The following is a 13,159-nucleotide window of genomic DNA, read 5'->3' on the forward strand; positions in this document are numbered from 1 at the left end:
ACCCAATATCTTTAAAATAAAAAATCAAAATCCCAACAATTACTTAATTTTATCTGTTAGTTTACTATCTATGTCTGCAGTGATTTTCTAAAACCTGTAACATTTCTACGCAGCGACTGACGTTGACCACCAAAAACACTGCTTCTTTTGTGCACAAGTTTAATGGTCCATCCAGAACAGCATGTAAATGTTTTGACAGTTGTTTGATTTATAAACAGGTTTTTATGTACACACACACACACACACACATATATGTAGATTTTTGCTACGGGTGGCGTCACTCCACTATGACGCTGCTGCTGCTGGTAGTGTGACTCCACAGTCATAACGTCAGCCTCTCTATTTACAGGATCAGTCGGGGGAATAGCAGCTTGGCACACTGGGTTACACTTGAACGGTGAACGAGGAGGATCAAACTTCAGACCGTTTGAAGGAAGAAATCAAAGTTGTTCCAGAAAATCAGTGTTTCTTTAGCTGTATTTTACAACAATGCCAGGTTTTAAGGTGGTAAATAGCTGCATGCTATATTCAGAAATATGACATTTTTTGCTTGTTTGCTAATGAAGTGCACCAACAAAACTTGAGAAAAGACATGAGAACACAAGGACATCTTTAAACTGTATTACCCATAACTTCATTTCCTGGCAGTGAGGCACTTCATGGATAATCACTGATGGAATCTTATTGCAAAGCTGCAACACTGGCAGTGAATACAGTATTTTCATAATGACATGAGCTCTTACATAAACTAATGAACAAAATATGCTATCTACAGACTAAATAAATCTAAAACAAAAGACTTTTCCTCAGCCACAACAGACAACAAAGCTATAATCCACATAATAAACAACCTTAATATGCTGTGTAGTCGACTGTCATTTAAAAAAAAAAATGCTACATGGAGCCTTTTTTGCATTATAAGCACATTAATTTATACATTAACGAACAAACCACTGCTGTGATGACTTTATCCACTGTTTCACACCAGCCAGGTTTCTCACAGTGCAGTATTATTGGTAATAATATTATTATTAGCATTTTTCTCCTCCTTTTTTGTCTTTGGTTTGAGATTTGTCTTTAGATTTTAAGACAGAAAAGCTATTTGGAAGCTCACAATGAAATATGTTGTTGTTTATGGTGACAAAAGCTGATGCCACGTACTTCATGTGCTTAATAACTACAGCTATAAAGGAGTGTCTGGGAGATTGGTGCTGCACAGGAATGCCCACCAGTGTGAAAACAGGTAAAGAGCGGCAGTCATCTCAGTAATGGATTGTCTTTAACATATCATACAGATGTGACAAAAGCTTGTACTGGTGCTATAAAACAAAAGCACTGCAGTGAAAGCACTGGACTTGTTCACCAGCCTCATCTAGTTGGTAAGTCTGCGAAAATCATCTTTCTTTTAAATGTTTTCTTCTTTTGTTTTTTCATTGAAATCACTGGTGAACCCACAGCTTATGATGTTTGTGTTGATCTAAGAAATATGTTCATCCAGATCTGCTCTCTGTGAGGATGGGATCAGGGAGACAGACAACACAAGGCGTGGATGTACACAGAAACACAGTGTTGTGTTTTCTTTATCTTTTTAACAGACACAACATAATAAAGTCTGTGTATAAAAGAACACACATATTTTGCATAAATCCAGCCTCACTTGTTCTACAGTGGAATAAAGACTCTCTCCGTAACATCTTAAAGATGCTCCGAGTGCATTTTTGCTATCATCTCTGTTACATCTCTAAAAAAACAAACACAGGACTTCCAGTCAAGAAGTTTTACATATTTTAACTTTAAAAGTCTCCATTTCAGGCACACCCTCTTTCTGCTACACCCTCAAGATAACATCCTGAACATCCCTGCAGAATCCACCTGGGATTCCTGCAGCATCACAAGACCATCTCTTATTTTGATGAAATCGTAGCTTAAGAGAGTCGCGATCACCTCAGTCGACACCAGCAGTCACCAAAACAGTCGGTTCTGTGATCTGTTTGACGGGACGTTTGCGTCTCACAGAAAACTGTCCTCAGTGGCGACAAAGGAGAAGCCGTTGAAGGTGTTGTTGGCGCTGGTGCCGGCGTTGAATTCTGGGGTCCGACTGACCGAGCCGGGAACCATTTCTCTGGTGAACTCCGGATCAATATGCTGAGTGTCAGCTGGACCTTCCTGAAAGATTAAAACAAGTGTTTGTGTATAATAAAAATGTATATTATGTATAATTTATAACAAGGTCTACTGAATATGATGATGCACGATTACATACATCCACTATATATCACAATGAATAGCCATCTTAAATGTTTGACTAAAGACTTTGTCAAAGTTTGGGTTTTTTTGCAAAACATTTCCAAGAATCAAGTTTGAAAGGTCAAATTAATTCAAATTGAACTCACATTGGTATCTGGCAACAACACGTATTTTCAATGTTATAATACTGTTATTAATAGTGATGATAGGTTGATAATAACTAATGTTTCTTGCGTTTTTAGTCAAACGCATAAAGAACAACATGCAAACATTTTCTAGTTTGTATATTCGATTAAGAGTGGCGATTCCACCGTGGCTGGCCCAACGAAGAAAAGATTTCCGCTTCAAAATGACTCCGTCAAAGGGATTCACGGGAATTAAACGGTGAGTAAATAATAATGAAAGAGAGGATAAAGAGCTTTATGAAAATATATTAAGATTTGAGGGAGAGCTTCGTTGGCTGATCCCACTGGAAAATATGATTCAAGTTAAAAAGAACCTTCAAGGTAAAGTAAATGATTGTTGAATAGCTTTAATATGTACAAGCTTACGGACAGGAAACAACTCACCACATTGGGGTTGTAAGGAGGAGTGATTCTCTTGTGGTAAAGGTCGTCCCAGTTGATTGGAGCGAAGAACGTGTGGTTCTTTATTTCTAACTATAAATGAAAGAAAGGAACGTCACATGTGAGTTATGAGCACATTTTGTGTTTCTCCTTTAAAGAATTCACTGGAAGCATGAAGTTGAGGTGATGTTTGTAAGCGGGTGCAGAGCTGTCCACAATCCTGTTGTTCTGTTGTTTTAGTTCAAAGCAATATTGCATTTACCTTCTCTCTAAGACTGGGCTTATTTCTCGTCTGGGAAACAGACTGTTCTGATGTGCAGCAAGAGTGGAAAGACTTTTCATTTAGCACTCACAAAGTCGGCGATGGCCCCGAGGCGTCTGTGCTGGTCTTTCTGGAGAAGACCGACCAGCAGAGAGCAGACGGCCTCAGACTTCCCCGGAGGCAGCGGCAGCGGCTTGTGGAGGATCCCATCGTACATTTCTCCAACGTCTCGGCTGTAGAACGGAGGCTGAAGTAAAGAAGAGGGATGGGTATAAATATGATTAGTCCTGAAAGAAGCACAACAGTTTCACATGAAGGTGAAATAAACCTGAAGTTTTCTCTTGTTTTGTCCACTTATGAAACAGAAAATGTAACTTTTCCAGAGCCCTGTAGTGGTCACTATCTGGGATCTACAGGTTGTACTTCAGGTGTGTCCAGTTTATCAGATAAAGAGGAAAGGATTTACAAAAATTCAAAAACAAATAAATGCAAAATAGGCACAAGTTGTACATGTTAAAATATCACAATCACTGGAGGTCACAGCAACTCAGAAATGTCTGCTGCACAGTATGGCAGTGTTAAAATGACATAAACCATAAAAATAAGAATAAACAAAAGCTAAACTTCTTTCTTTCTTTGTTAATTAATCAACATGTATAGAATTTTACAGAGTGCTCACCGGTGTTACCAGTTTGTTTGCATACTTTCTGATATCTGCTCGGTGTAAACACAACCTGCAGTTCAACCGAGAAGTCTCTGAATTTTGATCCTGTGACTGTTGGTCGCCGTCGAGTCAATCGGCTGTTCATGAATGCACCAAAGACCAGAGTTTTTCATTTTTTGGCGAAATCTGGTCGATGCAAAGGGTTTGTTTTAGGATTTCTTTTTCTTTTTTATAAATGAGACATGTAGAAGAACAGGATTTTGATAAAATAGCATGATTTTAGGCTAAGACTTGGACACAGATGAATCATTCTAGCACTGTACAAAACTTGAAAAGGGAACAATTTACATTTTCTATTCCTGTTAAATGCTGTAATTAGGGTCTGAGCAGTAACAGTGCAAGGACCCTATTGTAACCCTTGGGCTTATTCTTTTTCTTTATTTTTCAGATCATTCAGATGCATTTTTGAGGGCCTAAACATGCCCCAAAACTCACCAAAGTCACCACACACAACAGTACTGGTGAAAAATTTGATATTTTAAGGGAATTGGACATGTCAGTGTAAAAATGGCTCCCCTTCAAAGTTTCAACAGACTGCTGTCAAAAGCACGTTTGGCCTAGAGCTACAAACTTTGGTAGGTGTATGGAGAAGGTTGGGACGAACAAAAAAGTCTCCGTGCTCCAAGCTCTAAAATGCAACACGGCTCATCTGCGCCCCCTATAATATTTCAACAGAGTCCCATCGGGGCTACGTTTGACTTAGAGCTACAAAAATGGATACACACATGTAGCCGGTCGGGACGCACAAAAAGTCCATTGGTGCGTTTCCGTAAACCCAACAGGAAATCCACCATGTTGGGGAAACGCTGAGCATTACGGCCCATTTTTGCTCATTTTCGGCCATTTTCAAAATCTATCTCTTCCTAGGGGGTACATCATACACACCTGAAATTTGGCCAGCACAAACTACAGGACGTGGTGATTGAAAGTTATTAAAACGCTCCACAAAAGTCTGACTGCGTGGAAATGGCAACGATCTCAGATACATGGTTTTGTGTCCATCTTAACCTTTCCTTTACCAACATCTCAACACATGACAACATCTATGTGAGCTAAATTTCCATTTTGGACCTTAAATTTCCAAATTATCTCTAAATATTATCATCCAAAGACGATGAACTCTAATGTTTCAATGAACTTCTGATCTTTCCTGCAGCATCACAAAAACTTGGAGTGTTGAGTTGGATTGTTTCTTGACTGGGTGTGGTAACTTCTTGGAGTCTGTACTCGTCTTTTTTGATCTTCTTATCTAACGACTGGAATTAGGAATATTTCCTAAAATGTGACAGATTTTCTGTAACCTGACAGTCAACCACAGACAGTCAACCACACGTACCAGACTGCAGATCATCTCATAGAGCACTGCCCCCAGACACCACCAGTCCACTGTTCGGTCATACGGCTCCTTACGAAGAACCTCTGGTGCCAAGTACTGCAGACAGAGCAAACATATACACTGACAAAATGTAAAAAAAGAGGAAAATCAACCATATGCAACTGACTTTTAGAACCTGCAAGCCAACTGTGAATTTTTATCTTTTAGTGTTGTGTATTTTTGACCCACTTCTGGAGTGCCACAGAAGGTCGAGGTGGTTCCTTCCGGCTCTACACCTTCTTTGCACAGCCCGAAATCGGTCAGCACCACATGACCCTGTGAACGCACATGAAGGAGTTTTGCAAATTCAAAGTATTGAACCAAACTGGGGTGGATCCTGACTTACCTGAGAGTCTAAAAGAATATTCTCTGGCTTCAGATCTCTGCAGTGAAAAAAATCAGATCGTCAGCATACAAAGTGGATTATCTGTGAACTGACCTTGTATTTAGATAAACACTCGAGCATCTGTCTGACCTGTAAACAATGTTGAGAGAGTGAAGGTAGCCGATGGCGCTGGCTACCTCGGCTGCGTAGAACCTCGCTCTGGGCTCCGTGAAACACCTTTCTCTCTGCAGGTGGAAAAACAGCTACAGAGACAAGGACAAGGAGAGAAAAGACAAGTAGAAGGGTGGGGAAGATGGAGGAAGAAATTAATATTATATTTAAAGAAGACGTTTGAACCCTCTGAACCTCAAAAATACTACGTGTGTGCGAGCCACATTTTGTGAGAAAACTAAAAATCTGAACCATGAAGTCATTACAGACTCAATTGTCACACAGAAAAAATTTCAGGTGAACTTCAGGCAGTGTTTATACTTAAACATGTCAGTAGGAAAATATCTATTGTGTGTACAGTCACTGAACATGAAAAATATTGTAAATGTCGATTCCGGGTTTCTTCAACTTTTGTTAAATAAACAATAAAAGAAATAGTTGAGTAGCGAGGGATGAAGAGACAAGCATCAAAAAAATAAAACAATAATAAATAGATCAGCGGTCCAAGGAGAAGCAGGAATAGCTGCACAATACCTTATCAGTAAAATACTTTTATCCAGGATCTTGGGTAAAACACTTGAGCTTCAGCACAGCATCTTAAGTATCTGTGCTATGTCTTACTTTATTTTGTGTAAATGCATGATTTATTATTCATTTACATACAGAAACATTATGACCAGAGATCAGACCTTTTCCTGTCTGAACATACAGCACAACTCCTGGTACAAGCTCTAATAAAATCACACATTGACTACTGCAACTCCTTACTCGCAGGCCTCCCTGCATCAACGGTCAAACCTCTGCAGATGATCCAGAACACAGCAGCACATCTGGTTTTCAACCAGCCAAAAACAGCACATGTCACCCCGCTGTTCAGATCGCTTCACTGGCTTCCTGTTGCTGCCTGCATCAAATTCAAAACTCTGACACTAGTTTACAAAACTACAATGAGAACTGATCCCTCCTACCACGCCGGACTTTACTTACATACTTATACACACACACTTCATGCACATCGTTTCTCTCTCACATGCACATACCCCCATGCTTCTTACTTGTTTACTTTTGTTCTATGTTATGTTCATGTGTCTGTAATTAACGCGTGTGTTTGTTCCTGCTGGCGCCACTTGGCCAGGTCATGTTTGCAAATGAGAACTGCTTCTCAAACATGTTTACCTGCTAAAATAAAGGTCAAATAAAATAAAATAAATACTTTTTTTTGAATGCATAGAGAAGCAGGTGGGTTTGCTTTGCCTTTTGTGCAATTTTAACAAAGAAGATGACAAAATAACACATTAATTAGTGGAATTGCACTTTAAATGAGACAATGTTTAAGAAAAGGAGCAGCTGATGACAGCAGGATTGCAAATAAGAACGTCTCTTATAACATTAAATCTGCTGCTTCCTCTCCGTGAGGATGTAACTAATTTACCGTTTAAATAATTTATCTGCAGCGAAAGCAGTTTGTGTCATAAACTGAACAGATTTCACTGTAAATCAGGGAACAGTTCATAAAGTCAACATGGTTCTAATCGTGCTGACGATGACCTCATTTATGACAGGGATCACTTCATGTTATTGATGTTGACCACAGCACCTTTAATTTAGACGATACGATAAATGCAATGTCACACTTCCAGCCTGTCACAACAATAACAAGAGTCGGCTCATTTACTCATCTGAACCCATCTTTTTTACTTAGTATGGGCTCATTGTTCACTGCAATATAAAGTCCTGCACATTTATAGAAACTAATGAGAACTCAAAAATCTGAAAAATAAAAAAAAATAGAACAAAAAACATTTCTTTCAAATAAACAACTTGAACTCAACATGCACAACATTTTTCAGGTGCCTGCAGATGTTACCAATACTGGAGGAAAAAAAAGCTAATCTGTAATAGATATTCTAATATTTACATTTTTCCTTTGTTTCCATACCCGTCTTCTATCTGCTCTGTGTAAACACTGCCTGCAGTTCAGCTGAGAATATCCTGAATTCTTGCACATGACTGTTGGTTGCAACTGAGTCTTGAATGACTTCAACATTGCAGCAAAGATGCAGATTTATTTGTTTGCTTTTTTACAGAATAATTTTAGAAAAAATGTATATTTTTGCCTTTGTAGAATGAAGTGATTGTGATGAAATGTCACAGTTTTAAGCTTAGATTAGGTTTCATTTCCAGACTGAATGACGTGTCTCAGATGAGCAGACCATCAATCGGAAAGCTCAAAACCCACAAAATCTTTAATCCTTACAGTTTCTGGCTCTGACAAATCGTGTCATTCTGGTGATTTTTTTAAAGACAACATGCCTTTAAACTCCCTTGTTTTGGCTTTCAGAGGGTTAAAAGATGACAAAAAACATTTTCAGCAAAAACACCCACTTGTTCTTTAAAAGACATAATTTCATGACTGAAACAGCGAATATCTAAGTTTAAGATAAGATAAGATAAGATAAGATATGCCTTTATTTATCTCACAGTGGAGAAATTCACATTGTTGATAGCAGCATTACACAGAGGTACACATATACGAGACAGAAAAAAAAATAAAAAATAAAAAATGTACATATAAATATAAGAAATAGTGCAAACAAGGAGAATAGTGCAAACAGAATATGAAAAATGGGCTTCTGAATCTTAATGACGTTTTACTTTAGAAATAAAGTATTCTCGGTTCAATTATGTGTCTATTCACGTACCTCTCCTCCATTTACATAGTCGAGGACAAAGTAGAGCTTGTCAGGGGTCTGAAAGGAGTAATGGAGGCCAACCAGAAACGGGTGTTTCAGACTCTTCAGCAGCACGTTTCTCTCTGCCATGATGTTCTTTTGCTAAAGAGAAAAGAGAGAGAAATCAGATGGTGACAGGAAAAGTCTGACCACTGAACGACCGTAAAGTAAATATTTCATATATTCCCTGTAAAATGAGGAACTAGGGACTTAGCATCTGGATGCTACATGTTATGGGCATCATTTTCACAGAATATACTTTAACTGGAATCTAAAACAGTTCTAAAAATCAGTTAAAAGAGGGAAAATGTAGCTTTCACTGGGTGATTTCCTGGATCTTTTGCAAAACGACATGAAGTTCAAAAAGTTGTTTTGAGGTTCTGCATTTATCGTATGGTTCATGAAAGGCTTCCTATCATTTCCTGCTCCATCCGCTTTACATTTACCTAATATGAGCTGCTACCACTTTAAAAACTAAATCTCTTCACCTACAGTTTAGATATTTCATTAATATTTGTTTATGCATATAAATATTTTAAGTAATTCTAGTTATTTATGTTATTTTCAGAGGAAGAGAGACACTTTCACTGTCTTTAGCAAACACCTTTTTTCAATTTTAATATTAAAATATTATTTTCAATAATAACAACTTAAGTTGTGTTATTTGCCAGAACATTGCAAAGGTTTTACGTCACATAAAAGCTCTTATTGTTAATTTCATTACACATTTTTACATAAACTCTTCATTTAAAGACAACACAGGTCACCAAAGTTTTACATTGAAGAAAATATACTTGGATTTATTTGTATTTCAATCCAGAAAAAACAAGATTCTTTGTTATTCTTTGCATAGAAACTGCAGTAAAGTAACAAAACAACAACCAAACGCGATAAAACAAACGGAGACGCACAGCTACACCCACAATGATGCAGGTGAGAGGTAACAGCAGGAGGAGGGAAGAGGTCACATATTTGTTTGTTTCCTAGTTTGTGGAAGTCGAATGTTTTAATTTAGACTTTAGGAAAGAGGAGAAGAGCAGAATGAAACAGACCGACCACATCTTTTTCACAAACAATTTAAACCGTGCAGATGAAAACGCTCCAAGTGAAAAGAGGATGCGTGTGTTTGATCAGATATTGCCATTGTGTTGTCAGTGACCCAGTTCATTTTCTAAGAGGCTGTAAAATCCGTCCTTTGTACAGAGCAAGCAGCAGATTAGATAAGATTCACATAGTCTTGCTGGGATAAAAGACTGTTTACTAATAACTCTCACACTTTCCACCTTCATCGTCTCATTCTGTTGCAGACACAGCATCAGAAATCAGGTCAGGATCTGATAAAATGAATTATTTACTACCACAGACATCATGCAGATGGATTGTCGTTGATAAGCCTGATTGGTACATATAGTATGTTTCCATTATATGTTGTTATATTTTGATTTAAATGATAGGTTTCAGTTTGAAATGAGGTTGCAGAGTAAAAAAAAAAACCCTAAACTTGATCATTTTTGAGGTGATTTTACAACACTGTGTGGTTTGACGTGTGTGTTTTGTGTCTCGTTGACAGCTGTGATCAGAAACAGTTCAGCAGAGCCCACCTCTTTTCTCTTCAGGATGATCTTCTTCTGCAGCACTTTGACGGCGTAGAACTTGTTGTCGGCTTTGAGCTTGGCGAGCAGGACCTGCATGAAGGTTTGCTTGTTAGCGGCCTGTTTGGTAAACACCGTCGCAGCCAGCATCTCGACACGCTGCTGTCAGGACATTGCATTAAAGAAGTGCACACAACACAGATACGTGATCTGTGGAAACAGATGATGCTGAGAAATCTGAGATGTGTGTTGATACAAAAGAAAAAAGAAAAAAAGCTCTGGTCTTGTTCTGCAGCAAATAGAAACACGGAAGTTGTTTTTATGCAGAAACATTTCGAGGAGGGAAGCAATGATATTAAGAGTTTAGTGCTTTTTATTGTTCTTTTTAGCTTTACTTTCCAATATTTTGCTGCTCTGTTGACGTTCAGGTAACTCTAAGAGGCCTCGGAGGACTGTACAGTTAATGATTCATGAAGCAGGCAGCACATTTTGATCAGACAGCAGTCAGCAGCTAGATTCTCTCTGACCGTATCTGCAATGTCAGCAACAGCCGCCTGTCGCTCTCCAGCTTTCTGGCTCTCTCTCTTTTGTCTCACAAGGTCAATACAATAAAAATCCCTGCTGCTTAAAGAGCCTCTATTAATTCATGTGATCCTACATTAATACCTGCAGCACAGTTTGTCATTTAATCTCCGTCCAAAAACTTTCACAAAAGAGTCTCTGTTGGTGAATAAGTGAACTGAAGGAGTCACAACAAGGAAACTACTGAGAGGAAAAAACAAAAAAAGGTTTCAGTGTTACCTTCCCAAAGGTCCCTTTGCCAATGACAGTCAAGAAGTCAAAGTCAGTGGGTTTGGCACTGAAACAAGAAAGTAGTTTATTAAATACACGGCATTGTTTGGAGGATAGGATTACACAATAACCCCTGAAGCACTTTGTTTAGCAGCTCACACATAAGAAGTGAAAGGAGCAAAGTCATGTGTTGGTGAGAAGTGGATTTTTCTCTCCTCCACATCTTCATACGTGAAATGCAGACGATGAATAATTTAAAGTTGCTATTTGTGGGATTTTCATGAAGGAGGCATCAAGGCCACAAGAGATAAATGCAAACATCCAAACAGATGCTCTTTTAAACCTCCTGATTAACCTAAAGTCTGTCGCGGTATGAAAAAGTTAAATCGTCTCATTTTGCAGTTTGTTAAAGAGTTGTTTCCCTCTTTTGTGAGATGGTCGTGAATAATAGCATGTTTTAGTGAAAAATAGGAATGTTGATGATTTTCCCGAAGGTGAACATTTACAGATATATGATTATGATGATTGGACGGGTCAAGGATCAGCAGTGTTTGTAAATGTAACGTGAGTTTGACCAGGTTCTGCTGGTGTTTCTGTATCTCTGGAAGCATATTGTCATTCGTCATTCAGTCAAACTCAGAGCACTTTTATCAAAATTGCTGACTGGTGGTATTTTTATTTTACATCACACGTGGATTTGCTTGAATTGGGAAGAAATTCATCCATCCATCATCTATACACCACCTAATCCTCACTAGGGTCACGGGGGGCTGGAGTCTATCCCAGCTGACTCAGGGTGAAGGCAGGAGACACCCTGGACAGGTCACCAGTCTATCACAGGGCTACACTGAGAGACAGACAACCAAGCACACTCACATTCACACTTACAGACAATTTAGAATCACCAATTAACCTCAATGTGTTTTGGACTTTGTGGGAGAGAACCCACGCTGCACGGGGAGAACATGGAGACTTCACACAGAAGATCCCAGGTGTCCTAACCGGGATGCAAACCGGCGACCTTCTAGCTGCGAGGCAGCAGTGCAAACCACCGATCCACCTTGCAGCGCTGGGAAGAAGTTCCCCTTTATAATTTCAATAAAATATATCAAAACTGCTCCTATGTCTCCTGTGTCATTTCACTTATGCAGTCACAATGCTAAAGCTTCCCTCGTGCTCCTTCACTGATGGACAGATGTTCTGTCCATTGAGACCATTTTTCCGACTGCTGTGAACGTTGCTCTATGTTGCATTGTGGGACATGATATGTAAAGTAGACCAATCTGATCCATACTGGGTATTTTTTCTCAAATCAAAATGACATCCAGGAAATTTGACATACTGCAGATTTTGGTTTTTTTTGCACAGCATTTTGCATATTGCATGCTACATGTTGGCCAAAGCAGAACACAAGCCTCCATAACAATTTGAGGTCGCCAACACAAAGACAGAGAATAAAACAACTGCTTCACACTCAGGAGAGCAGAGGAGTGGTTCTGTCTCATTAACATCAACTACCTTCTCTATCATGTGCATGTGATCAAACATGCATCAGTAAATGTGAATGTGCTGGAACATACAAAAACCTTTTTAAATTTCATTAGGTTAAATCAACATTTTACTTCTTTTGGTGATAGATAGCGACTTAACAGATATTTATCATCATGAAAATCTTCAGAGTTGCCTCTTTAATGTGACTGGGAGCTACAAGCTGATCAACAATAATAATATTGAATTTCCCTTCTGGGATAAATAAAGTATTTTTCATTTCATTCATTTTCATTCATTTCATTTCATAAGTGCAGAGCTACTGACTGTGGGTTTGCTGAAGGTCCCAGGTTGACATCGTGATGAGTGGAGGAGGGTGTTGACCGCAGCTGGAAAAAATGATAGAAACAAATACATTTCAGCAATTAGGAAATATCTCTTTAAATAAGTATACAGTGCATAAACCACCAATTCCTGGTATTTAAAAGTAACTTGTGTAGCACTCAGCATCACTCAACACAGTTCACATTAAAGCAATGAGTCTGAAATCACACTGTTTGTGATATTATGTCATTTTTGTTTCATTTTTAAATACCTGAATTATAAGAAAGAGGCAAAATAGTGCATTACAACAATCACATAAGACAAAGAGGGACTAACACAAGCTCATGTTCCTCCTTCTCAAATAGGACAAGCAGGTTAATATCAGTGAATCAGATTTTGTTGTTTTCAAATTTGAGTGGTTTGGAAGGTTTTTGCATGAATCGTCATAGTTTGGGGTGTAAGTTCTGAATCTCTTCTCTTCAGAGGATTCAAAATGAAACTGTCAACAGCTAAATAGACATTTCATGTGAGCGTTGCCTCGTGTAAACCCCACAATCTCCA

At 38.5% G+C, this 13,159-nt stretch overlaps 1 protein-coding gene across 1 annotated transcript in view; it reads right to left on the bottom strand.

Annotated features, from left to right (window-relative positions):
* Window positions 1-142: 142 nt before the first annotated feature.
* sgk2a (serum/glucocorticoid regulated kinase 2a) overlaps window positions 143-13,159 on the bottom strand; it is a 17,766-nt gene continuing 4,749 nt past the window's right edge. The window contains exons 4-14 of the mRNA XM_008289237.1: window positions 12,602-12,663; window positions 10,796-10,853; window positions 10,004-10,087; window positions 8,373-8,504; window positions 5,650-5,762; window positions 5,521-5,557; window positions 5,364-5,450; window positions 5,136-5,231; window positions 3,167-3,322; window positions 2,817-2,906; window positions 143-2,166 (exon numbers count right to left, since the gene is read on the bottom strand). Of these exons, the coding sequence (XP_008287459.1) occupies window positions 2,011-2,166; window positions 2,817-2,906; window positions 3,167-3,322; window positions 5,136-5,231; window positions 5,364-5,450; window positions 5,521-5,557; window positions 5,650-5,762; window positions 8,373-8,504; window positions 10,004-10,087; window positions 10,796-10,853; window positions 12,602-12,663 (1,071 nt within the window). The 3' untranslated portion in view covers window positions 143-2,010. The remainder of the gene's footprint in view (window positions 2,167-2,816; window positions 2,907-3,166; window positions 3,323-5,135; window positions 5,232-5,363; window positions 5,451-5,520; window positions 5,558-5,649; window positions 5,763-8,372; window positions 8,505-10,003; window positions 10,088-10,795; window positions 10,854-12,601; window positions 12,664-13,159) is intronic.

This window comes from Stegastes partitus, unplaced genomic scaffold, assembly GCF_000690725.1.
Source record: "Stegastes partitus isolate 25-593 unplaced genomic scaffold, Stegastes_partitus-1.0.2 Scaffold601, whole genome shotgun sequence".
Taxonomy (NCBI): domain Eukaryota; kingdom Metazoa; phylum Chordata; class Actinopteri; family Pomacentridae; genus Stegastes; species Stegastes partitus.